Below are 24,306 nucleotides of genomic sequence, written 5' to 3'. Positions count from 1 at the left end.
CGTGGGTTTGCTAAAACTGACGAGACTCCGGTTTGTATAAACGAATCTGGGTTGGCAACACTACCGCACAGCTATGACGTTTAGCAAATAACCAGACACCATCCCTTGATTGCAGACTGGGGTCAGTGCTTCTGAGGCCTGCAGGGCCCAAAGAGGCCACTGTCCTGGACTTTAGGCCAGGTCAGGGAGGAAAAGAGGGTGGCCAGGGTGCCCCGAGGGACCCTCGGGATCAAGGGGATGAAAGCAAACAAGACACCACGGAGCCCCACACAACGCACGGAGAAGGGTCTGCAGTGTCTTGGCATGCAGGTGGCCTGCTCGGATTCAAACGATCAGAATTGTTTTCTTGAGAGAATACACCGAGGGGGCAAACTGGGTTTTAAGCTTCTTTTGTTCCAACGCTGCTCTCACAAAGCTACCTCTGCTCTGTCATTTGGTGCCCTGAGAGGCTCTCTCCTAAGGCAGTGCCCAGTTGGTGGCAGTCCCACACCCCCAACTGACCCTCTCTATTAGAAGGACCACAGGGACCGAGCTGTGCCAGGCTGGTGGTGGGCGCTTACATGTGTTTCTCATTTGGTCCTTCTAACCCTGAGAGGGAATGGCCCCGTGAGAAACGTCGGGGCTCCTGGGTTAAACCACATCTCTGGGACGTATTTCACTTCAGCAGGAGGCATTTCAAATTTGGAACTCTCTGCCCCCCCGACTGCACCCCGAAGAAATAATAAAGGTGTACTGTGATCTCCCAATGACACTGATGTTTCACAGATGGGGAAACATTGTAAGATAGGGAACACAGAATAGTTTTTTAAAACAGCTTTTGCTCTCTGCTGAAAGGCACTCTAAATAAAAAGTAAATATTTAATAAGAATTGTTCAATGCTCTTACATTTAGGGCAGTTATTAAAGGCATCTTTTACAATGAGCTTGATGGAAGGTGCAGAACGAGGGTGACCCTGGTCTGAACCACGTGGGTCTGGAATGGAGGAGAGAGGGCAGACTGCCCGCTGGGTAGGGGGGAGGTCTGTGGGGTCCAGCACCCAGGGTGCACCTTACTGTGCCTGCGAGTTCCCACCGACAGAGTTTGCCTGGGACACACACAGGCCAAAAGAATAAATGGACCTTTGTTCTCTGAAAGGGGACAGGAAGGTAAACACAGGCTGGCTACAATTTTCCATCAACAATTGGAAAGGCCGCTCTCATTTGATCTCCAAGAGGTTTTTTTCAGCAAACAATAATGTTTCAGAGAGAAACTTCCAGCAACTCGAATCACAAAAGCACACATTGCCGGGGATGGTTTTCAACTCACTAGGTTCTCAAGACTGACCCGCCCCCTGGGCCAGGCTCCTGCGAGGTGACCAGCACTGACCCACGGGGGTGCGGATGGGACTGCTGGGACACTCCAAAGGGGCCAAGCAGCTCTCTGCCAGGGAAGTTACAAAAGGAAGCTGCCCTGACAAGAGGCCGGCACACGGAAAGTCTGGGGATGAGAACACAAGCCACACCTGCCCCCCGACTCGGGGCAGGAAACACCCCGTCGGAAAGCAGCCTGACCAAGAGCAACAGGCCCCTCCTGCTTGGGGTCAAGGGCGAAGCACAGGGCGCTCCCCGCCCAGAGGGCACCACACAGAGGCCGAGGCCCTGGCCCCCGCCTGTCTCTGCAGTCAGCACCCCCGCGGCTCACCAGGCACCGCCTGGCTAGAGCACCCCATCTCCCCGCAGCACAGCAGCCTGGCAGCGCCCACTGCACCCCGAGGGCCCCAGGGGACCCTCTAATGCCCCCCAGACCCCGACACAGAAGGCCCCAACACTCAGGCCTGTCCTGTGACCTTCTCTGTGGAGCTGTTTCTCTCTGAACTCAGAAAACAGCTGTTCTCTGTGGCTGCAAGACTAGATGGCCGCCCATGTTGGTCCCCCCAAGCCCACACCCAGCTCCCCAGGGTTGGAAATGGGGGGTGGGGTGCAGGCGGTGCCGCTCCTGCTGATGAGCGGTTCCTGAAACGACTTCAGAGGACACTGCTCCTTTAATGTTAGCGGTGACACAAGAGGGACACGGCCCTTCCCTTCCCCCTTTGGCCTGGCTGAGGCCCGGGTGGGACTCAAACATGCTTTCCTACTGGACACAGAAGTACGAGCAGAGAGCGGCATGGTTCTGGACATCCGGGACAGGCCTGCACTCAGGCTCACTCCCAAGACCCCCAGACATCTCCTCCCTGGAGTCTGGACCCTGGAGAGAGACGGGGGACAGGCAATTCCTCTCCACCGCCTCTTCCCAAAGCTGCATCTGTCTCCCTGGTGGAGCCCCCTGTGCTGTCTGCTTCTGCCTACCCCCGGGCCCGGGAAGGCCTGGGAGGGCTGCCCTGTGCCAGACACCGAGGTGGCACTTTACATACAGCACCTCATTTAAGCTGCATCACAATGTTGTGAGGTAGGTGTTACCCACCCACTTGACAGAGGAGGAGACTGAGGCTAAAAGCGACAGGGAATACTCAAGGTCTCACAGTTGGGGAGTGGTCAGCGCCACACAGGAGCCAGGGCTGTCCACCTCCAAGGCTGTGATCCACACGGAACCAGACGCCACGTTCACACTGTGCGTCTGCACAGCGTTTCAGGAAGACGACTTGCTGGGTCACTTGGGGGATGCTGCTTAAATTTCGTGACTTGGTTTTCCCACGTTCAAAGTCTAGAATAATAACTTCTGCTCTACCAGACTTACAGAGGAGATGAGAGCCTCAAATGATGGTTGCTAAAATATCTTGGACAAGTAAAAAGTCCTATCCAGAGAAGAAGTATTCATGCCATAGACACGATGGAGACCAGCCTGGTTAGGCCCCCGTTACCTGCTGTCTGCTTCCTCTGCTCATCGAACAGATCAGCGGAACTTATGGAGGAACTGGCGGAGAGCCTGTCCAGTCGCGCCCTGGCTTCATACTAGAGAAGACAAGGAGAAGGAAACATCAGGCTCCAATACCAGGAACAATTTTGCAAAGAGAATCACTGAAGAGCTGTCATTTGAATGCGCTGTCCTAAACCCCACCACACACCAGGTTCCCTCTCTCCCACAGGTGCCACTGTCACGGCTGGGCTGGGGAACAGCATGACACTCACGTTCTGCAGGTCACAGGGGAACAGATCAACATACAACCATGGCCAGCAACCGTCAGGGGGAGGGGAAACGAGAGTGAGGGCACGAGAACGACATCTCCAGGAAGCTCTCTGCCGACACCCGTTATGTGACTTTGTGACTGAAGTTGAATGTCATCAACTTGAAAACAAGGCCGACTTCTGGGGGGTGGGGGAATAGCCAAGCGGCAACTCTAAATACTCTCAAAATGCTGGTGAAAGTTCTACTGCCACAGAATAAAATCAGCACACTTTAGGAAACAGTTCTCTGGAGAGTCCAAGAAGCCTAGCACGTGTCTCCAAGACGTTTGTGTAAGCACGCCAGCACTTCAGGATCAGCGGGAAACCGTGTTAACCTCTCCATTTTCATTTGAGTCTTACTGCTTAGCAAGACCCCACTAAGGAAAGCTCATTAACCTTTCTGAGAAAAGAGGCAACAACCTGAAAATAAATATCTCTACCCTTCAAAAACATCTATATACTTCATTTAACTACGATTAAAATTAAGTAAATTACAGCTGTATCAAAAATCGCCTGAAATTCACTCAAAAGATATTGAATTTTTTGTTGTTGTTAAGTTGTAAAGTTCTTTATATATTTTGGATATTAAACCCTTATTGGATATATGATTTGCAAATATTTTCTCCCAATTAGTAGCTTGTCTTTTCGTTTTGTTGATAGTTTCCTTTGCTGTGCAGAATACAATTCAACAACAACAAAACAAACAACCTGATCAAAAAATGCACAGAGGATATGAACAGACATTTTTCCAAAGAAGATATACTGATGGCCAACAGGCACATGAAAAGATGTTTAACATCACTAATTATTAGGAAATGCAAATCACAACCACAATGAGATATCACCTCACACCCGTCAGAATGGCTATTATTAAAAAGACAAGAAATAACAAGTGTTGGAGAGGATGTGGAGAAGAAGGAAACTTTGTACGCTGCTGGTAGGAATGTAAATTGGCGCAGCCACTATGGAAAACAGTACGGAGATTCCTCAAAAAATTAAAAATTGAAATACCATATGATTCAGCTATTCCACTTCTGGGTATTTATCCAAAGAACATGAAAACACTAATTTGAAAAGATAAATGCACCCCCATGTTCACTGCAGCATTATTCACAATAGCTAAGACTTGGAAGCAACCTAAGTGCCCGTCAACAGATGAATGGGTAAAGGAGATGTGGTGCATACACAATGGAGTACTGCTCAGCCAAAAAAAAAAGGGGGACAAAATCCTGCAATTTGTGGCAACATGGATAGACCTTGAGGGTCGAAAAAAGTCAGGTGAGAAAGCCAAATACCATATGAATCCACTCATATGTGGAAGATAAACAAACACACAGATGTGCAGAACCTGTGGTGGTTACCAGAGGGGAAGGGGGGCGGGGGAGTGGGCAAAAGGAGTAAAGGGGCACGTGTGTACGGTGACAGACGGCAACTAGACTTTTGGTGGCGAACACGATGCAGTCTGTACAGAAGTCGAAATATAATGATGTACACCTGAAATTTATATAGTGTTATAAACCAATGTGACCTCAATAAAATAAGCAAATAAAAAGATATTGAGTGGATGGCTACTCAAAACACTGAGAGAGGAGTAAGAGAAACATGAGACACAGTCCCTACCCTCCAGTCACTCCTCCAGCTGGGGCAGCGAGGTGGGTGATTAGTCAGAAAGACCTGGGTTTGAGCCCTGGCTGCAGCGCTCTGGGGCCCAGGGCCTCTCGCAGCCTGAGTCCATCTCCCTCAGCATCCGTCACCTCCTCTCACACCTCCCATGCTCCTGCTTGTTTCCTGCTCTATGGGGACCACACAGAAACTCTCCGGACACTTACATCAGCTTGGGCTTGTCTTCCAAAGTACATATCTGACGAAATGGCTTTGACGTTGCCAAACTTCCTCTGGGCCTCATCCGTATTTTCAACCGGCTCATAGTCTGGCTTGCGGCGAGCAGTAGGTCTGTGATTAAAAACAGCCAAAATGGGAGTGACATCAGCAAGATGGTGGAATACGAGTTTTCTACCATCATCTCCCTACAGAACATTGAGTTTGATAATCACCACAGACAAGAATGTCTTTGTGGGAGTCCAGGAGTTCAGCAGAGAGGTTCCAGCACAACCATGGAGGAAAAAATCCAAGACTGGGTGCACTGAAGAGGGTAAGAGGAGCAGCTTCACTTCGCCCATGTCACCCCTCCCCCAAGGCAGCAGAGCTCAGTACCAAGAGAGCTCCACCTGGCCCATAATTTCTCCCATGGGGGAAAGTGAGAGGGTGGCGAGTGGGTGCCTGGTTTCCCCATCTGTGTGGGACACTGCCAAGGAGGCCCACTTCTTTTTCACACCACGCAGAATACTGAGGTGATCTGCATGGCTTAGGTCTGGGAGAGGCTGGAAGCACAGCAGACAGGGCTTGGAACTCACCAAAGGCACATGAATCCTACTGACCACTTCGCAGACTCCACGAGGAGGCCTGCTCAAAAGCCACTGGGTATGCTTTGCCTGTGGAGCCTCCATCTGGCCCACAGGTGCCCTCCAATGTTCTGTGTGCCTCACTCACACACGCCCCCATAGAAGGTTCCCTGTGCATGCCCCCAAAGATGGCGAGTGCAAGCCTTTGCAGACAGCTAGTGAGCATGCACAGAAAGCTACCCCAACTCTGCAGGACTGGGAGAAAGCACACAAACTTGAGCACTTCAGGGCACCATCCTAGGGAAAGCAAATGGGAGGCCCTCAGCACCTGGCCTGGCTTTGTGGGATCAAGAGGAAGCATACCATCTTAAGAATTCACCCCCAAAAGGGAACAAGAAGTGTGGAGTGGGTGTATCCATAGACAAGGTCTGAGAAAGCCTCAGAACCTCTAGCAGGGCCTGACTGCTGAAGATATTTCTCTCCCAAAGCCAGTCAGTAAAAACTGGAGGAGGTGGCTGTTTCTAAAAATGCAAAGACAGCAACACAAGACTCCAAAGAACATGAAAAATCAAGGAAACATGACACCACAAAGGGACACAATAATTTTCTGGTAACTGACCCCAAAGAATTGCCTGACGATGACTTTAAAATAATTGCTTTAAGGAAGCTCAGCAGCCTATGAGACGACAAGTAGACAACACAACAAAATCAGGAAAACAACACACCAACAAAACAAGAAGTTCAACAGAGAGACAGAAATAAAAAAGAACCACAGAGAAATTCTGGAGCTGAAGAATACAAAGAATGGAATGAAAAATGCAACAGAGAGCATCAACAGCAGACTTAACAAGCAGAAGAAAGAACCTGTGAACTCGAAGACAACACATTTGAAATTACAGTCATGCGTTGCTTAACAATGGGGAAATACACCCTTAGGCAATTTTGTCATTGTGCAAACATCACAGAATGTACTTACACAAATCTAGATAGCATAGCCCACTATACACCTAGGCTATATGGTTCTAATCTCCTGGGACCACCACCATATATGCAGTCCATCATTGACTGAAACATCGTCACGCAGCAAACGACTGTATCCAGTCAAAGGAGAAAAAAGGAAAAAGAATGAAAAAGAGTGAAGAAAGCCCATATGAATTACGGGACACCGTCAAGAAAATAACTTACACAGTATGGGAGTCCCAGAAGGAAAAGAGAGGGAGAAGGGGGCAGAAAGCTTATTTAAAGAAATAATGGCTAAAAACTTCCTAAATCTGGGAGACATATGGACATCCAGGTACACGAAGTTCATAGGTCCCCAAACAAATTCAACCCAAGAGAGGTCTTCACCAAGACATATTATACTAAAACTGTCAAAAATCAAAGACGAAGAGAAAATTTTGAAAGCAGCAAAAGAAAAGAAACTCATCACATACAATGGAACCCCCATAAGGCTATCAACAGATTTCTCAGCAGAAGCCTTGCAGACCAGGAGATAGTGGGATGATATATTCAAAGCACTGAAAGGAAAAAAAAAATGCCAACCAAAAATACTTTAGCCAGCAAAGCTGTCCTTCAGAAATGAAGTAGAGATAAAGACTTTTCCAGACAAAAAAAAAGCTAAGGGAGTTCATCACCACTAGACCTATCTTAAAAGAAATGCCAAAAGGAGTTCTTTAAGCTGAAGTGAAAGGATGCTAATTAGTAACATGAAAACATATGAAAATATAAAACTCACTGGTAAAGGTAAGTATATAGTCAAATTCAGAATACTTTCATACTGTAATGGCAGTGTGTAAATCACTTAACTCTAGTACAAAGGTTAAAAGACAAAAGTATTAAAAATAACTATAGCTACAATAACTTGGTGGATACACAATATAAAAAGATGTAAATTATGACATCAAAAACATAAAATGTAGAAGAGGGTAAAAGGGTAAAGTTTTTGTATACAATCTAAGTTAAATTATTATCAGCTTAAAATAGACTGCTATAACTACAAGATGTTTTATATAAGCCTCATAGTAATCACAAAGAAAACCCTACAGTAGATACACAAAAGATAAAGGAATCAAAGCATTCCACTATGGAAAATCATTAATTCACAAGGGAAGACAGTAAGAAAGGAAGAAAGGAACAAGGGAACTACAAAACAGCCAGAAAACAATAAATGGCTTTAGTAAGTCCTTACCTATCAATGGTTACTTTAAATGTAAACAGATTAAATTCTCCAGTCAAAAGACACAGAGTGGCTGACTGGATATGAAAAATAAGATGCAACTATATACTGCCTACAAGAGACTCACTTCAGCTTTAAGGACACACACACACTGAAGACAAAGAGATGGAAAAAGATATTCCATGCAAATGGAAACCAAAAGAGAGCAGGGATAGCCATATTTATATCAGATAAAACAGACTTTAAGGAAAAACTGTAACAAAAGACACAAGTCATTATATAGTGAAAAAGGGGTCAATTCATCAAGAGGATATAACAACTGTAGACATAAATGCACCCAACATGAGAGCACCTAAATATATTAAGCAAATATTAACAGATCTAAAGGGAGAAATAGACAGTACTGCCACAACAATAGGGGTCTTCAATACCCCACTGTCAACAATGGATATATCGGGGGCCGGCCCCGTGGCTTGGCGGTTAAGTGCGCGTGCTCCGCTACTGGTGGCCCAGGTTCAGATCCCAGGCGCACACCGACGCACTGCTTGTCTGGCCACGCTGAAGTGGCGTCCCACATACAGCAACAAGAAGGATGTGCAACTATGACATACAACTATCTACTGGGGCTTTGGGGAGAAAAAGGGAAAAAAAACAAAAACAAAACAAAACAATGGATATACCATCCAGACAAAAAATCAATAAGGAAAATTGGGCTTGAACTATACATTAGACCAAATGGACCAACAGACGTATATGGAACATTCCATCCAATAGCAGCAGAATACACATTTTCAAGTGCACATGGTACATTCTCCAAAATAAATCAAATGTTAGGTTACAAAACAAGTCTTAACAAATTTAAGAAGACTGAAATCATACCAAGTATCTTTTCCAACCACAATGGTATGAAAGTAGAAGTCAGTAACAGGGAAAATTGGAAAATTCAAAAAAATGTGGAAATTAAACAACACATTCCTGAACAGCCAATGGGCCAAAGAAGAAATTAAAAGAGAAATCAAAAAACATCTTGAAACAAATGAAAATGGAAACAAAACATATTAAAACTTCTGGGATACAGCAAAAGCAGTTCTAAGAGGGAAGTTTATAGTGAAAAATGTCTACATTAAGAAAAAAGAAGTATCTCAAATAAACAACCTAACTTTATACTCCAAGGAACTAGAAAAAGAAGAACCAAGCCCAAAGTTAGCAGAAGGAAGGAATAATAAAGATCAGAGCAGAAATAAATGAAATAGAGACTAAAAAAAAATAGAAAAGATCGACAGAACTAAGAGCTAGTTTTTTGAAAAGATAAACAATAAACAAAATTGACAAGCCTTTAGCTAGATTAAGTAAAAAGAGAGAAGACTCAAACAAATAAAACCAGAAAAGAAAAATGAGACATTACATCTCATACTGTAGAAATACAAAGGATCAAGGAGACTACTCTGAACACTTTATGCCAACAAATTGGGTAACCTAGAAGAAATGGATAAAATCCTGGAAACCTACAACCTACCAAGACTGAATCATGAAGAAACAGAAAATCTGAACAGACCAACAATAAGTGAGGAGACTGAATCAGTAATCAAAAATCTCCCAGGGGCCGGCCCAGTGGCGTGGTGGTTGGGTTCGTGTGCTCCACTTTGGCGGCCCAGGGATCATGGGTTCAAATCCCAGGCATGGACCTATGTACTGCTTATCAAGCCATGCTGTGTGGCAGGCGTCCCACATATAAAGTGGAGGAAGATGGGCACGGATGTTAGCCTAGGGCCAATCTTCCTCAACAAAAAGAGGAGGATTGGTGACAGATGTTAGCTCAGGGCTAATCTTCCTCACTGAAAAAAAAAAAAATCTCCCAAGAAAAGCCCAGAGCCAGATGGCTTTACTGGTGAATTCTACCAAACATTTAAAGAATTAACACCAATCATTCTCAAACTCTTCCCAAAAACTGAAGAGGAGGGAACACTTCCAAACTCAATTTACAAGGCCAGTATTATCCTCATACCAAAGCCAGACAAGGATACCACAAGAAAAGAAAATTAAAGGCCAATATCCCTGATGAACATAGACGAAAAAAATCTTCAACAAAATACTAGCAAACTGAATTCAATAGTACATTAAAAGGATCATAAACCAGGATCAAGTAGGACTTATCCCTGGGAGGCAAGAATGGTTCAACATATGCAAATCAATAAATATGATATACCACATTAACAGAATGAAGGATAAGAATCATTTGATCATCTCAATAGATGCAGAGAAAGCAGGTGAGAAAATTCAACATCCTCTCATGATAAAAACTCTCACAAAGTAGGTGTAGAAGGAATGTACCTCAACATAACAAAGGCCATATATGACAAGCCCACAGCTAACCTCATACTCAGCGGTGAAAAATTGAAAGCTTTTCCTCTAAGATCAGGAATGAGACAAGGGTGCCCATTCTTGCCACTTCTATTCAACATAGTACGGGAAGTCCTAGCCAAGTAATTAGGCAAGAAAGAACAATAAAAGGCATCCAAGTCATAAAGGAAGAAGTAAAATTGTCTTTGTTTGCAAATGACGTGATTCATATATAGAAAATCCAAAAGACTCCACCAAAAAGCTGTTAGAACTAATAAACGAATTCAGTAAAACTGCAGGATACAAAATCGACATACAAAAATCAGTTGCATTTCTATCCACTAACAATGAACTATCTGAAAGAGAAATTAAGAAAATAGTCCTATTTACAGAAGCATCAAAAACAATAAAATACTTAGGAATAAATTTAACCAAGGAGATGAAAGACTTGTACACTGAAAACTATAAGACATTGGTGAAAGAAATCAAAGATACAAATAAATGGAAAGATATCTTGTGTTCATGGATTGGGAGAATTAATATTGTTAAAATGTCCTTACTACCCAAAGTGATCTACGGATCCAGTGCAATTCCTATCACAATTCCAATGGCATTTTTCACAGAAATAGAAAAAACAATCCTAAAATTCGTATGGTAACACAAAACACCCTGAACAGCCAAAGCAATCTTGAGAAGAACAAAGCTGGAGTTACCACACCTCCTGATTTCAAACTATATTACAAAGCCACAGTAATCAAAACAGTATGGTGCTGGCATGAAAACAGACACACAGATCACTGGAACAGAAGAGAGAGCCCAGAAATCAACCTATGCATATATGGTCAACTAATCTTTGACAAGGGAGCCAAAAACACACAATGGGGAAAGGACAGTCTCTTCAATAAATGGTGCTGGGAAAACTGGATGTCCGCATGCAAAAGAATAAAACTGAATCCTTAACTTATACCACTTATAACAATTAACTTAAAATGGATTAAAGACTTAAATGTAAGACCTGAAACCACAAAACTCCTACAAGAAAACATAGGGAAAAAGCTCTTTGACATTGGTCTTGGCAATGATTTTTTAGATATGACACCAAAAGCAGAGGCAATAAAAGCAAAAATAAACAAGTGGGACTACATCAAACTAAAAAGCTTCTGTACAACAAAGTAAATAATCAATAGAGTGAAGAAGCAACCCACAGAATAGGGGAAAATATTTGCAAATCATATCCTGATAAGCAGTGTTACAACTCAACAGCAAAAAACCAAATAATGTGATGTAAAAATGGGCAAAGGGGGCCAAGCCCCATGGCGTAGTGGTTAAGCACACACGCTCCGCTGCTAGAGGCCTGGGTTTGGATCCAGGGCACGCACCAACACACCGCTTGTCAGGCCATGCTGTGGTGGCGTCCCATATAAAGTGGAGGAAGATGGGCACAAATGTTAGCCCAGGGCCAGTCTTCCTTAGCAAAAAGAGGAGGATTGGCATGGATGTTAGCTCAGGACTGATCTTCCTTACCAAAAAAAAAAAAAAAAAAGAAAAAGAAAAATAGGCAAAGGACCAAAATAGACATGTTTACAAAGAAGACATACAAATGGCCAACAGGTATATGAAAGAGTGCTCAACATCACTAATCATCAGGGAAATGCAAATCAAAATCACCTCACACCTGTCAGGATGACTATTATCAAAAAGACAAGAGATAACCATTAGTGAGGATTGAACCCTTGTACACTGTTGGTGGGAATGTTAATTGGTGCAGTAACTGTGGAAAACAGTATGGAGGTTCCTCAAAAAATTAAAAATAGAACTACCATATAATCGAGTCATCCCACTTTTAGGTATATATCTGAAGGAAACAAAATCAGTATCTTTTTTTTTTTTTTTTTGTGAGGAAGATGGGCCCTGAGCTAACAGGGCCAATCCTCCTCTTTTTTTGCTGAGGAAGAATGGCCCTGGGCTAACATCCCTGCCCATGCTCCTCTACTTTATATGGGACGCCGCCACTGCATGGCCCAACCAGCGGTGCGTGATGCACGCCCGGGATCCGAACCGGTGAACCCCGGGCCGCCGCAGCGGAGTGCGTGCGCCTAACCGCTTGTGCCACTGGGGCGGCCCCCCCTTTTTTTTCTTTTTGTGAGGAAGATAAGCCCTGAGCTAACATCCATGCTAATCCTCCTCTTTTTGCTGAGAAAGACCGGCTCTGAGCTAACATCTCTTGCCAATCCTCCTCCTTTTTTTTTTCCCCCCCAAAGCCCCAACAGATGGTTGTATGTCATAGTTGCACATCCTTCTAGTTGCTGTATGTGGGACGTGGCCTCAGCATGGCCGGACAAGCAGTGTGTCGGTGCACGCCCGGGATCGGAACCCGGGCCGCCAGTAGCAGAGCATGCACACTTAACCGCTAAGCCATGGGGCCAGCCCCCAAAATCAGTATCTTGAAGAGATATCTGCACTCCCATGTTCATTGCAGCATTATTCACAATAGCCAAGATATGGAAACAACCTAAGTGTTAGTGAGTGGAGAATGGATAAAGAAAATGTGATATATATATACACAATGGAATATTATTCAGGCATAAAAAAGGATATCCTGCCATTTGTGATGACATGGATGAACCTGGAAGACATCAGGGTAAGTGAAATAAGCCAGATAGAGAAAGGCAAATACTGTATGATCTCATTTATATATGGAACCTAAAATTAAAAAAGTTGAACTCACAGAAACAGAGAGTAGAATGGTGGTTCCCAGGGGCTGGGAGGTGGGAAAATGGGCAGATTTTGGTCAGAGGGGACAACCTTTCATTTATAAGATGATTAAGTTCTGGGGATCTAATGTACAGCACGGTGACTATAGTTAATAATACTGTATTACATACTTGAAATTTGCTAAGAGAGTAGATCTTAAGTGTTCTCAGGACCAAAAAAAAAACAAACAAAAAAACAAGTCAAAATAGGTTAAACTAATTTGGTTAGGCAAATGCATTTCTCATTTATAATGTATACATATGCCATTTTACTTTTTAAAAAGCCTACAGCAGTAATTTTGTAAAAAGGATTTCAGGCCACTTTAAAAAGCCTGAAAATTCTAATAAAAAAATGAATAAATATCCAAGCCACACAACATTTGAAGGAATTTTCCTATTTAAAATAGGCCTATTATTTCACTCTTCAGTTCCACGGATCAATCAGTATACACTGAATACATTGTTTGCAATGCACGTGAGACACTGCTCTACAGTACGTAGGATACAAAGTGAGTAGGGTGACCGTATATTCCAGCGACCTAGGACAACCCTGTTACTAGGACCTAGTTACACCTGCTGTCCCCTTGCATGCTCAACAGTTCCCTGGTTTGGACAATAAATTATACAGTCCTCCATTCATAATCACCAAAAACTGGGGACAGTTCTTCGATAGGTGAATGGATAAAGAAACTCAACAATGAAGAGGAATGAACAAAACAGCACGCATGAGTCTCAAATGCACTATGAAAAGTCAAAGAAGCCAGTCTAGAAGGCCAGTTACTGTATGATTCCACTCACGACATTCTGGGAAAGGCAAATTGTAAGGTCAGAAAACAGGCCAGGATACAAAGAATATTCTTGAAATGGTAGAACAAAATCATTTACTAGTCTTCAGAGAATTTCCCAGATGCATGGATTCACTCTTTACAATCCCACTGTTTTGCTGTTCATACCTGTCTGAATAGCCTGTGGTTTTCAGAATTGTGTCAGTATCTTTGATGGCCTCTTTTTTCCAATAGGAACCTGAATTGTCATCCCAGCCAGAGAAAGAACTGCTCTTCAACTCCATCGGCTCGTCAAAGCACCTGTAGGAAAAAGAGTACAAGAGTGACTTGGAGGACCTTTCTCATGTCCACCCACATGGGGTACATGGTGACTACATTTCCCAGGCCCCTTGAAGTTGGGGGCAGCCATGTGACTAGATCTGGCCAACGCGACAGGAGCAGACACGAGGAGAGTCACTTCCAAGGCCTTTCGAGTGCCCTTGCTCAACTCGCCCAGTCCTCTCCTCCCTTGTCACATGGAAGAGGCCATGTTCTCCAGGTGCTGCAGCCTCAGGCAGGTGAATCCATGGACAATCAAGGTGCCACTTGAAGGACAGGTACTCTAGACAATCACCTGTATCCTCAGCTGACTTTTAGTGAACAAGAAATAAGCCATCATCGTGTTAAGCCCTTAAGATTTGGGGGGAGGTTTGTCACTGCAGCGTAACCCAGCCTGTCTGCACAGCACGTGACATCTTTGAGTGTTACACTACAGGTTACATATTTCATTTTCTTCAGGTCTAGTTCTGCCTAGTTAGGTAGCCACAAACAATGCTGCTGGGCCTGGAGAACTGTCTCCATCTGAGGAGCTCCTTGTTGGCAATCCCTGCCACGTTAGCCATGATATAAGGCGCCATTCCTTTTTTTTTTTTTTTTTAAAGATTTTATTTATTTATTTCCCCTCCCCAAAGCCCCAGTAGATAGTTGTATGTCATAGTTGCACATCCTTCCAGTTGCTGCATGTGGGACGTGGCCTCAGCATGGCAGGAGAAGCGGTGCATGGGTGCGCGCCCAGGATCCGAACCCGGGCCGCCAGCCAGCAGCGGAGCACGCGCACTTAACCGCTAAGCCACGGGGCCGGCCCTAAGGCGCCATTCCTAACAGTAACAACCTTTTAACATAAGTGATGTTAATTAGCCTCCTCCTGGAGTCAGATACAAAGCTATGGATGATTGATCACTGGACCATTCTGCAGATGCTCTTTCAGTCTGGAGCTTGAAGTGAACTTGATCTGTAAGCCTCTCAGAGGAGATGCTGGCGTCCTGGGTTGGTTTACACTTTCATTAGCCGAGCATCACTGAGCAAGGCATTGCTCCGAGAGCAAAACTCAATGGCAGCTTTCAGTCCTGTGTGGTGAGAGGGAAATCTTTGACCAAGAGCAGCAGGGTTTGCTGGGACAGGACAGAGATCGACAGGTGAGGTGCATGCGCCAGAGCCTTAATAAAAAGTGACTGTGCCATCTCAGAATTCATGACAGCTTAGGATGGAAGAAGCCTGGCCAGAGACGGACTCCTGATACAGGCGGAGTTCAAGAAGTTCGGAAGAGAGAGGTAGATTCCAAGGCTTAGGTCTGAGGAAGGGAAGGAGGATGGAACAGAAAGCAGAGGCTTTCAAAAATGTCGCCCAGGCCTTCCGCAGAGCAAGACCGGAAGCACAGCGCGGACAAGGTGAGCACCAAGCCCAACATCACAGGAGTCGTTCAAAGACGGAAGCCTGCACGGTCAGAGGGGCCTGCAGTCAAAGACGAATGTAAGAGGGCAACAGGAACCTGCACGAGCATAGGCCAGGGACCCCAGGAGCTAAGATTTGGGGGGGAAAATGCTAAGGACAAATATACTCTTTTTTCTGGCAGGAAAAAAAAAAAAAAGGGAGGAGGGATAAACCTGCTGTTTGAAGCAGATGGTGTGACTTTACAGGGATAATAGAGAGAAAGCAGAATTTCCAAATGTGGCTTCTGCCTTCTCTGGCAGTGAGGTCATTAAGAACAAACCTCGTTACACAGACGTCTCTCCCCGGGAAGGAAAACACGCAGTGTTCAAAGCACATCTGGATTTCAGCCAGAAACCGACCGGGCTCTGCCTGTGGCTGATCCGCAGATGAGCCGCGGCTCCGCTTGCAGGAAGAGAGACAACCAATCTCCGTTCAGGGAAGAGACCAAGACAACGAAGAGACTTGAAGTCACATCAGAGAAAAATGGTTTGAAAGATGTGGGACGCACGTTGGCCTGGAAAGTTATCTTCAGATGTTTCAGGCACTTATTTGTAAGGGCCCTCCAAAAAAGAACTAAGACCGATTCAATGAGGAATTTAAACGATAGTTAATAAGCACTATGAGGGGTCAGGCGAGGACACAGGGCAAGGAGACAGTCTCTGCTCTCATGGGGCTGCCTGATAAGAGCTCAGAAACCCAGGGAGACGTATAGTAGGAGGCAGCGTTTCTCACGGAGCTGCCCATGGACTGAACGGCTGCCTTGAGGAGGAGGAGGACTCGGGGGGCTGCACGGTCCCCTGGAGGGCACTGGGCGGCTGGAGGGGGCAAGCACTGGACAGTGGGCGGTTGGAACTTCCAGGCTCTTCACAACTCTGAGGTACTGGGGCTTAGGATTTTGTGGATTTAGTATCAATCTAAGGATATATTCTTCATCTCATATAAGCCAAAGTGCCTACCCTGGAACTTACAAGGACATTGGATTTTTAAAAAATGAGTGGACTATTCAAAAATCAGAAGGAGAGAGAAAGCCATTCTGCTGGGATCCTACAGATTAGCACCAGCCTGTTACATCGCATTCTAGGTGCTGGGGCGGGGAGGGGGCGGGGGTTGTTTCCCTTCCTCCCCCTCACCCCAGAGGCTCTCTGTGCTCTCACCCAAAGCAGGAGGCACACAGCAACTCGCTGGGGGACAGGAGATGTCCCGCCAGGCTGCCAGCTGCCCGCTGGAAGGAGGGGGCGACAGGACCGGCTAACGAAACACAACCGCCACCCCCGATCTCCAAATCTTTACTGACTTTCTAATGTTTTGATTTCTAGATTCTAGTTCTCAATGCTTTTCACTTTTATTTTTGCCTTTTCACTCTGTCTTCATTCAACCCTGAAAACATCCCTTAAAGTTTCTTTTTTAAAATTTTTATTTATTTATTTTTTTCCCCCAAAGCCCCAGTAGATAGTTGTATGTCATAGCTGCACATCCTTCTAGCTGCTGTATGTGGGACGCGGCCTCAGCATGGCCGGAGAAGCGGTGCGTCAGTGCGCGCCCGGGATCCGAACCCGGGCCGCCAGCAGCGGAGTGTGCGCACTTAACCACTAAGCCACGGGGCCAGCCCCCTTAAAGTCCCTGAATAAGAGCTCCTTCATAGCACACGTCTGATTTACAGCTAGAGACAATCGTCTATTCCACTGAAGGCCACACTGACTTTATAAAGTTGAGCAAATTGTTCTAATTTCATTATTTTGTACTCAATATATAATTACATTGTTTATATCTTGAAAAAAATGGAGCTCAATAAAACAAAAACCCAAAGATATGGTTGATCTTATTTTTAACAGAAATGGTACTCTTTCATAATTCATAATATTCACGTTCTAATGGGGTAATGAATCATTTGGAAGCAATCAGAGCTCTTCATGGAACTAATAGGCTTGCTTTCCGAGACTCCCTGTCTACTCACCTCAGTTGCCAAAGTACTAAGAGCACCCTTGTTCTGCTCACGGCTGTTACAGCCAAGGCGGATTAGAAGAGGCCTTGATGTTCCTACTGGACCACCAGTAGGTGACAACGAACAAGGCACCGAGGTCTCTCTGGCAGGAATCTAGTCAGTGTGGTCTGTATCAAAGCACCACCTGCTCCCGGGTTTCAAACCATAAATAATTGTTTCACAGCAATGAAGGCTGTTAGGTTAACTCTTTTGACTAAGCTTTTGGAGAAGGAGCAGCCTACAGGATTCCTAAAGCTCCTGACAAGGCAGATAAGGCCCCACGGGAGCCTCGAAGTGACCTGGAGGTGGTGATGCTCTGCAGAAGTTTCTCTGGGCCCAATACGTGGGTAACCTCACTTGCAGCCGTTTCTCTTTCCAACCATGCTACCGAGCTGCAGTACTGATTTAACTTGAAATTTCCTTTCTTTACTCTCCTACGCTCTCATCTGCAAGAGATGCTATTGAGCGGTGAAATAATTAAAAAGGTGCTGTGGAGAAGCCAAACAGGCGAATGCAGACCCCACACTACCCAGAGTTCCCTCTGACTCAGACTCATTCCCGCATTTAACGTGCATCTCTGAAATGATCTGACATGTATGCAGCTTTCAAATCCAGTTAAAATTTAATTTCGTCCTGTAAAAAATGTATTTAAATACTTTTAGAAGGCATGATTTGGGAGTTACCTCTGAGTAAACTGAAACCTGGTGTGTTGCACAGGTTACTCACCAGAGGCAAATATAAAACCATCCCCGTCTCTGGAAGTACTAACAGGGAACATCACTAAAGTGCTAACATCTTTTGGTAAAAGATCTGGACTTGAAATAATTTGAAGCTATGCTAGGAGAATTTTTTAAGGACAGTACTCTGTATACAATTCCTTACCTATGAGCTTTGATAGGAGAATATACAATGTCACAATTAGATTCTAGTTAATAGTTAACACGTGTTTATATCTGCTACATACATGAAATATGTATCTGTTATATATAGGAAAACGCTTTAAGCCTGTGTAATTGCCAGACAACGGTAATGCCCTTTGAGAAGTGAGTGATGGAGCCTCCTCGTAAGCACCGCCCATTACTGCCAGGCACACATTCCATTTTCCCACACGCCAAACTTGAAGCTGGGCCTGGACACGGGTAACGTAAGTATCTAACAATAGGAATTAAACAGTCAGATGGAGTCACAAGTCCTTGAATTGAGTTTCTATATAATCACAGCAGCTAACAGAACATTAAAAATGGTCAAGCACTGTTCAAACACTATTCGTATTAAGTCCTTTAACCCTCACACAACCCTGTGAGGCAGATACTGCTAGGATCCCTAACTTACAGAGGAAGCTGCAGCCCAGAGAGCTTAAATAACTTGGCCAAGGTCACACAGTCGCTCAGTGGCACAGCAGGATTCAATCCAGGCCTCAGGGCTCCTGGGCCTGCACTCCTACCCTCTGCTTCTCAGCTGGCGCCCACGTCCAGTAACAGCCCAGGTTGACTCGGTGCCTTTTTCGCAGGCCTCTCCCTGTGCTGGTCAGGTTCCTGAGGAACCTCACAAAGTGAGCTGCTTCCAGTTTAAACTTTTTCTCCCTGCTCCTGCAGGCTGCTTGAACCTGAACCCGGCCCTCTCCGTGGTCAGCTTGCCACTGGAGTTAGGCAATTTGTCCCAATCAGACAGCGCGCGCAGAAGGTCAGGAACCGAGGCTTCATCCTGGGACCCCATCCAGTGCAACAGCGCTTTTCCTTCACAAACACGCACACACAAACAGTGTTTATTTAATGTTATATCCTGCCAGTTGGAGACTCCAGAAGCTGGTATTCTGAAACAAAAGAATCTGCCAGAGGCACAGCTGTGAGCTATTCCAGCCGCTGGAATAAGACTAAACAACCAAACGATGCCTTCAGGATTCTGGATAGTTCTCCAATTTCACATTTTAGATAAACGCAACTTTCCTATCTCTAACTCTTGGTTGCTGATTTTACTATCAAACATTTTAATATCAGCAAACATTGTCTACTTACGAATGTTTTCCCCAATTTTTTTCCAAACGACACCCTTGACTCCAGCCAAAGCTTTTAAAAACAATGAAGTAAACTGACTTGTATTTGCCCCTAATGCAAATAAACTAATGAGTCCATACTAATCACTGCTTTTCTTTTTTCTTTTTTTTTTTTGAGGAAGATCAGCCTTGAGCTAACATCCGATGCCAATCCTCCTCTTTTTGCTGAGGAAGACTGGCCCTGGCATAACATCCATGCCCATCTTCCCCTACTTTATATGGGACCCCACCACAGCACGGCTTGACATGCAGTGCATCAGTGCACGCCCGGGATCGGAACCTGCGAACCTCACACTTAACCACTGCGCCACCGGGCCAGCCCCCGACTGCTTTTCATAACAACACTTTAAGGATGATTTTTAACAGATTACCTTGAGCTGGAAGTAAAATAGGAATCATCATTGTCATCATTATACTTTTTTCTTGGTTTTGCTAGGACTGGTATTTCCTGTTCAATGGTCTGCATATCTGAAGTTACCGAATGTGAAATACCACTTGAGGAAATAGAGAATAAAATGGAAAAAATTACATTAGTTAGTTCATGAAGACACTTGTGTTCACGAAAGAATGAATTTTAATCTATACTCTCAATAAAAGTAAATTTATTAGTGGAGTTAAAAACATGAGCAATAAAAACATTTTCTTTTTGGTATAATCATTGAAGAATACTGGACCTTAGTGAGGACTGTAACTAATTACACAAAATACAGTCACATTATCAGCTATGCTTGTGGGACCCACCTAATGACAAGTCAGACTTATTTCCTTTTTCCTTTTTTTTTTTTTTTTGTGAGGAGGACTAGCCATGAGCTAACATCCGATGCCAATCTTCCTCCCCTTTTTTTTTTCCTTGAGGAAGACTGGCCCTGAGCTAACATCTGTGCCCATCTTCCTCTACTTTATATGGGACGCCGCCACAGCATGGCTTGACAAGCGGGGCGTCGGTGCGCGCCCGGGATCCAAACCTGCGAACCCTAGGCCACCGAAGCAGAGGGTGCGCACTTAACCACTGCGCCACTGGACCGGCCCCTTATTTCCTTCTTTCTAAGAATCAAAATAGGAATTTTTATGCTATATTGAATACTAGAATAAAGCAAACAATTGAAGAAAGGAAGGAACAATGAGAAAATACTTCTAAAGTTGAATTAACAAGGAAAATCCATTCATGATCAGCAAACTGGTTTACACTCTGAAATCCATGAAAGCAGAGTCTCACATACCTTCTGCTACTTCCAAATCCCATGCCCAGTCTCTCTGACTCGATCTTTTTTTTGCCACTCATGTTTATCTTCTCATCTTTCTTCATTTGAATTTCAAGATCCTTATAGGCTAATCGTAACGATGAAACACTGCCAGAAAAACCAAATGCTCCTTAATTTAGCTTTAATTCTGTGTTCTTAATTTAAAATACTCAGCAAAATCAAACATGTCACGTGTACTTTTAGCTTTGTGCTTCTTTCCATAATTAACAACTATGAAGGTAGCTGGCATTTTTTTTCTAAAGGACTTTTTTCAGTAGATGCTCAAGGAAATTTGAATGAGTTTACAGCCACTTTTTGGTTGCTGCTGAACCTACATTACTGTTCTAGTTTATACTACCTACTATCATATAATAATAATTTATACTACCTACTATCATATAATAATAATTTATACTACCTACTATCATATAATAATAATTTATACTACCTATCATGTAATAACATTATGTGTACCAAAACTATTTCTATATAGGATAGTAAAAAGCAGAATTTCTCACTTGGACTAATATTTTATTATACTTCCACATTACATATCAAAAGTACAAGGTTAGTCTCATTGGTTTGCTCTGGTTTAAGATAAAAATATATATAAATTTGACTTTACAAATACAGTCATGCTTTGCTTAGCAACGGGGTCACATTCTGAGAAATGCGTCGTTAGGTGATTTTGTCGTTGTGCAAACATCATAGAGTGACTCACACAAACCTAGATGGAACAGCCTACTGCACACCTAGGCTATACGATACTAATTTTACAGGACCACCACCGTATATGTGGTCCATTGTTGACCGAAACGTCGTTAGGCAGCACATGACTAGATAAATTAAGAAGGGGTTACTTCATTGCAAAAGGATTCTTCAGTTTACAAGAAAATTTCCTGTATGGTCTCTTTATGTAACCGGGCTTCTGAGAGCATTTAAAATGGAGTAGTCATTCCTCAGCCAACGTTTTCTTCTGCACTCCGGTCAGATACCGATCATCTACTTATCAAATACCTATTACCAATAATGCACCAAAGGGGTAAAAAGATGTATAATACACTGTCCCTTACTCTCAGATTTCTAAAAATGTTATAAATACTTAATTTTTCATTAAAAACTATGCCTATCTCAGAGGAAATGAACAGACACTTCTCCAAAGAAGATATACAGATGGCCAATAGGCACATGAAAAGATGCTCAACATCACTAATCATCAGGGAAATGCAAATCAAAACCACACTAAGATATCACCTCACGCCCGTCAGAATGGCTGTAATCACCAAGACAAAAAACAACAAATGTTGGAGAGGATGTGGAGAAACAGGAACCCTCATTCACTGCTGGTGGGAATGCAAACTGGTGCAGCCTCTATGGAAAACGGTATGGAGATTCCTCAAAGAATTAAAAATAGAAATACCCTATGATCCAGCTATCCCATTACTGAGACTCTATCCAATGAACCTGAAATCAACAATCCAAAGAGGCTTATGCACCCCTATGTTCATTGCAGCATTATTCACTATAGCCAAGAAGTGGAAGCAACCTAAGCGTCCCTCAACTGATGATTGGATCAAGAAGATGTGGTATATACATACAATGGAATACTACTCAGCCATAAAAAAAGACAAAATCGTCCCATTTGCAACAATGGATGGGCCTGGAGGGTATTATGTTAAGTGAAATAAGACAGAGAGAGAAAGAAAAACACTGTATGATCTCACTCATATGTGGAATATAAAGCAACACATGGACAGAGAAAACTGTACTGTGGTTACCAGGGGCAGTGGGGGTGGGGGGTGGGGGATGGGCACAAGGGGTGAAAGGAGACATACATATGGTGATGGACAAACAAAAATGGACAACCAAAAATTTCACAATGTTATAAACTATTAAAACATCAATAAAAAAAATCTCTCAGAGTTTTTCTAAAATCAAAAAAAAAAAACAAAACTATGCCTATCTTAGCAATAACAAGAGTATTTTATCATATTAGTAAGATAGCAACAAAATTTCAGGGCCCTGCAAAGTGATATACCTCCCTTATCAGGATTTGTAGGCTACCATCCATTTTATAAAATGGTATAAAATGTCACGAATTCCTCACAAGAAAGGCACTGTATGAATTCCATAATAATATAAATATATTTCTGTGTAGTAACAGGGAACGACAACAGAATTCCTCACTAGGAAAAAATAATCTTGCTTTTGCTGATTTCTTCTTTAATGAGCCAAGCGGGATCTCTTTGTTTTGTCTCTGACAGTTTGCTTTCTTTACTATTATTCCTACAGAACAAGAATAATTCCTATGGTAACACGTAGACCCATTTTATTACTCAGAAAATAAATAATACTCGAAATCAGGTATAATTTTTGGAGGAAAACAACAGATCTGTCTAAAATCACAAATTGATATAACTGTAGCAACAGTCTTCTGGAGAAGATGAATGGATGGGAATGGAAAAGTTCTACTAGAAAGATATGAGACGGGAAAGTTCCTCTGAGGACATCTGACATAGACTGGGTCTATCCCTCGTTAAGAGCATGCACTTTAACATCCGGGCTTGCTGTGACGTGCTCGGGAAGCACTAATGGAATCCGGAAGCCAGGACTCTGTTTCTCAGAACCACAGGAGCCCCTCCCAGTCCTAGCTCAGGGGAGGGCTTGCAAGACACTCAGATCAAGCAGGGGAGCAGCTCCCGCAGCGCCTCTGCCTCTTCTACTCTTCCTACCGACCGTGCACACAGACACCTCTGAGGATGCGCCCAGAAACTGCCAGAAGGTAAGGATCAGGCAACAGCATGGACAGTTTAGTTTCACTGTCTGACGATACAAGAAACAATGCTGCTCCTGATAGTTTACTGAAGTAACTTTATTTACAGCCATTAAAAAAATTAACTTGCAGAAGAATAACATTGTCACGTCTTAAGGATAAAACAGGTGCACTTCTCATAGCTGGCCCAGCACTGGTTTGGTGAAACTGAGCTGGGATGGGTCTAAGAGGCAGGACAGTGATTAAGGCATAGCGGTGCGGCTGTTCTGAACAAGGCGGAGAAAGCTGTCAACCTGGGTTCCCTAATCAAATTCAGAATAATTGGACTCCCTCTCTGGGAAAACCTCACGCCTGAGCAATCTGGACAGAGCTCCTGCCCAAACACCGTTAAAACTCAAAATAAATTTTACATAAAGTGTTTCAAACCATATTTAATCTAAACACAGTTTAGTGCTGCCCCCTATGTTCTGTGAGCTAAATGACAAGTAGAAATAATTTCAAATGATCTGGGCTTACCATACAAAGTCCACTCAGCAAACTGCTAGTGTGAACAGTAAGAAATCACACTGATCGAGCACTTTCTATGCCCCAGGCACTGTCTGATGCACCTAAATGAGCATTAACTTAGTTAATCCTCAAAACAACCTCACAAAACAAGTATTATGTTCTTCATTATGCAATCAGTAGTAACTCAGGCTAAAACTGAAAAAATACACATGAAAATAAGAGACAAATCCATATAAATAAAATAAACACACATAAAAACCAGGACTCTAGGTGCCTCTCCTTTCTGTGCTGCGTTCACTCCCTTTCTTCTCTCCTCTGACCTTTTATACCCCACACACGCACTTTCCAGGTGGCCATACTTCTCCTCTGTTTTCAACACATGAAAAGCTCTCAAGAGCCTTAAATG

The 24,306-nt window shown here is 43.7% G+C and overlaps 1 protein-coding gene across 1 annotated transcript in view; it reads right to left on the bottom strand.

Moving 5' to 3' along the window:
- ARFGAP3 (ADP ribosylation factor GTPase activating protein 3) overlaps positions 1-24,306 on the bottom strand; it is a 55,783-nt gene that overhangs the window by 6,242 nt on the left and 25,235 nt on the right. The window contains exons 10-14 of the mRNA XM_058568209.1: positions 20,600-20,728; positions 19,751-19,873; positions 13,765-13,896; positions 4,970-5,093; positions 2,837-2,927 (exon numbers count right to left, since the gene is read on the bottom strand). Of these exons, the coding sequence (XP_058424192.1) occupies positions 2,837-2,927; positions 4,970-5,093; positions 13,765-13,896; positions 19,751-19,873; positions 20,600-20,728 (599 nt within the window). The remainder of the gene's footprint in view (positions 1-2,836; positions 2,928-4,969; positions 5,094-13,764; positions 13,897-19,750; positions 19,874-20,599; positions 20,729-24,306) is intronic.

This window comes from Diceros bicornis, chromosome 25 (assembly GCF_020826845.1).
Source record: "Diceros bicornis minor isolate mBicDic1 chromosome 25, mDicBic1.mat.cur, whole genome shotgun sequence".
Taxonomy (NCBI): domain Eukaryota; kingdom Metazoa; phylum Chordata; class Mammalia; order Perissodactyla; family Rhinocerotidae; genus Diceros; species Diceros bicornis.
This window is presented reverse-complemented; position numbering and strand designations above follow the sequence as displayed.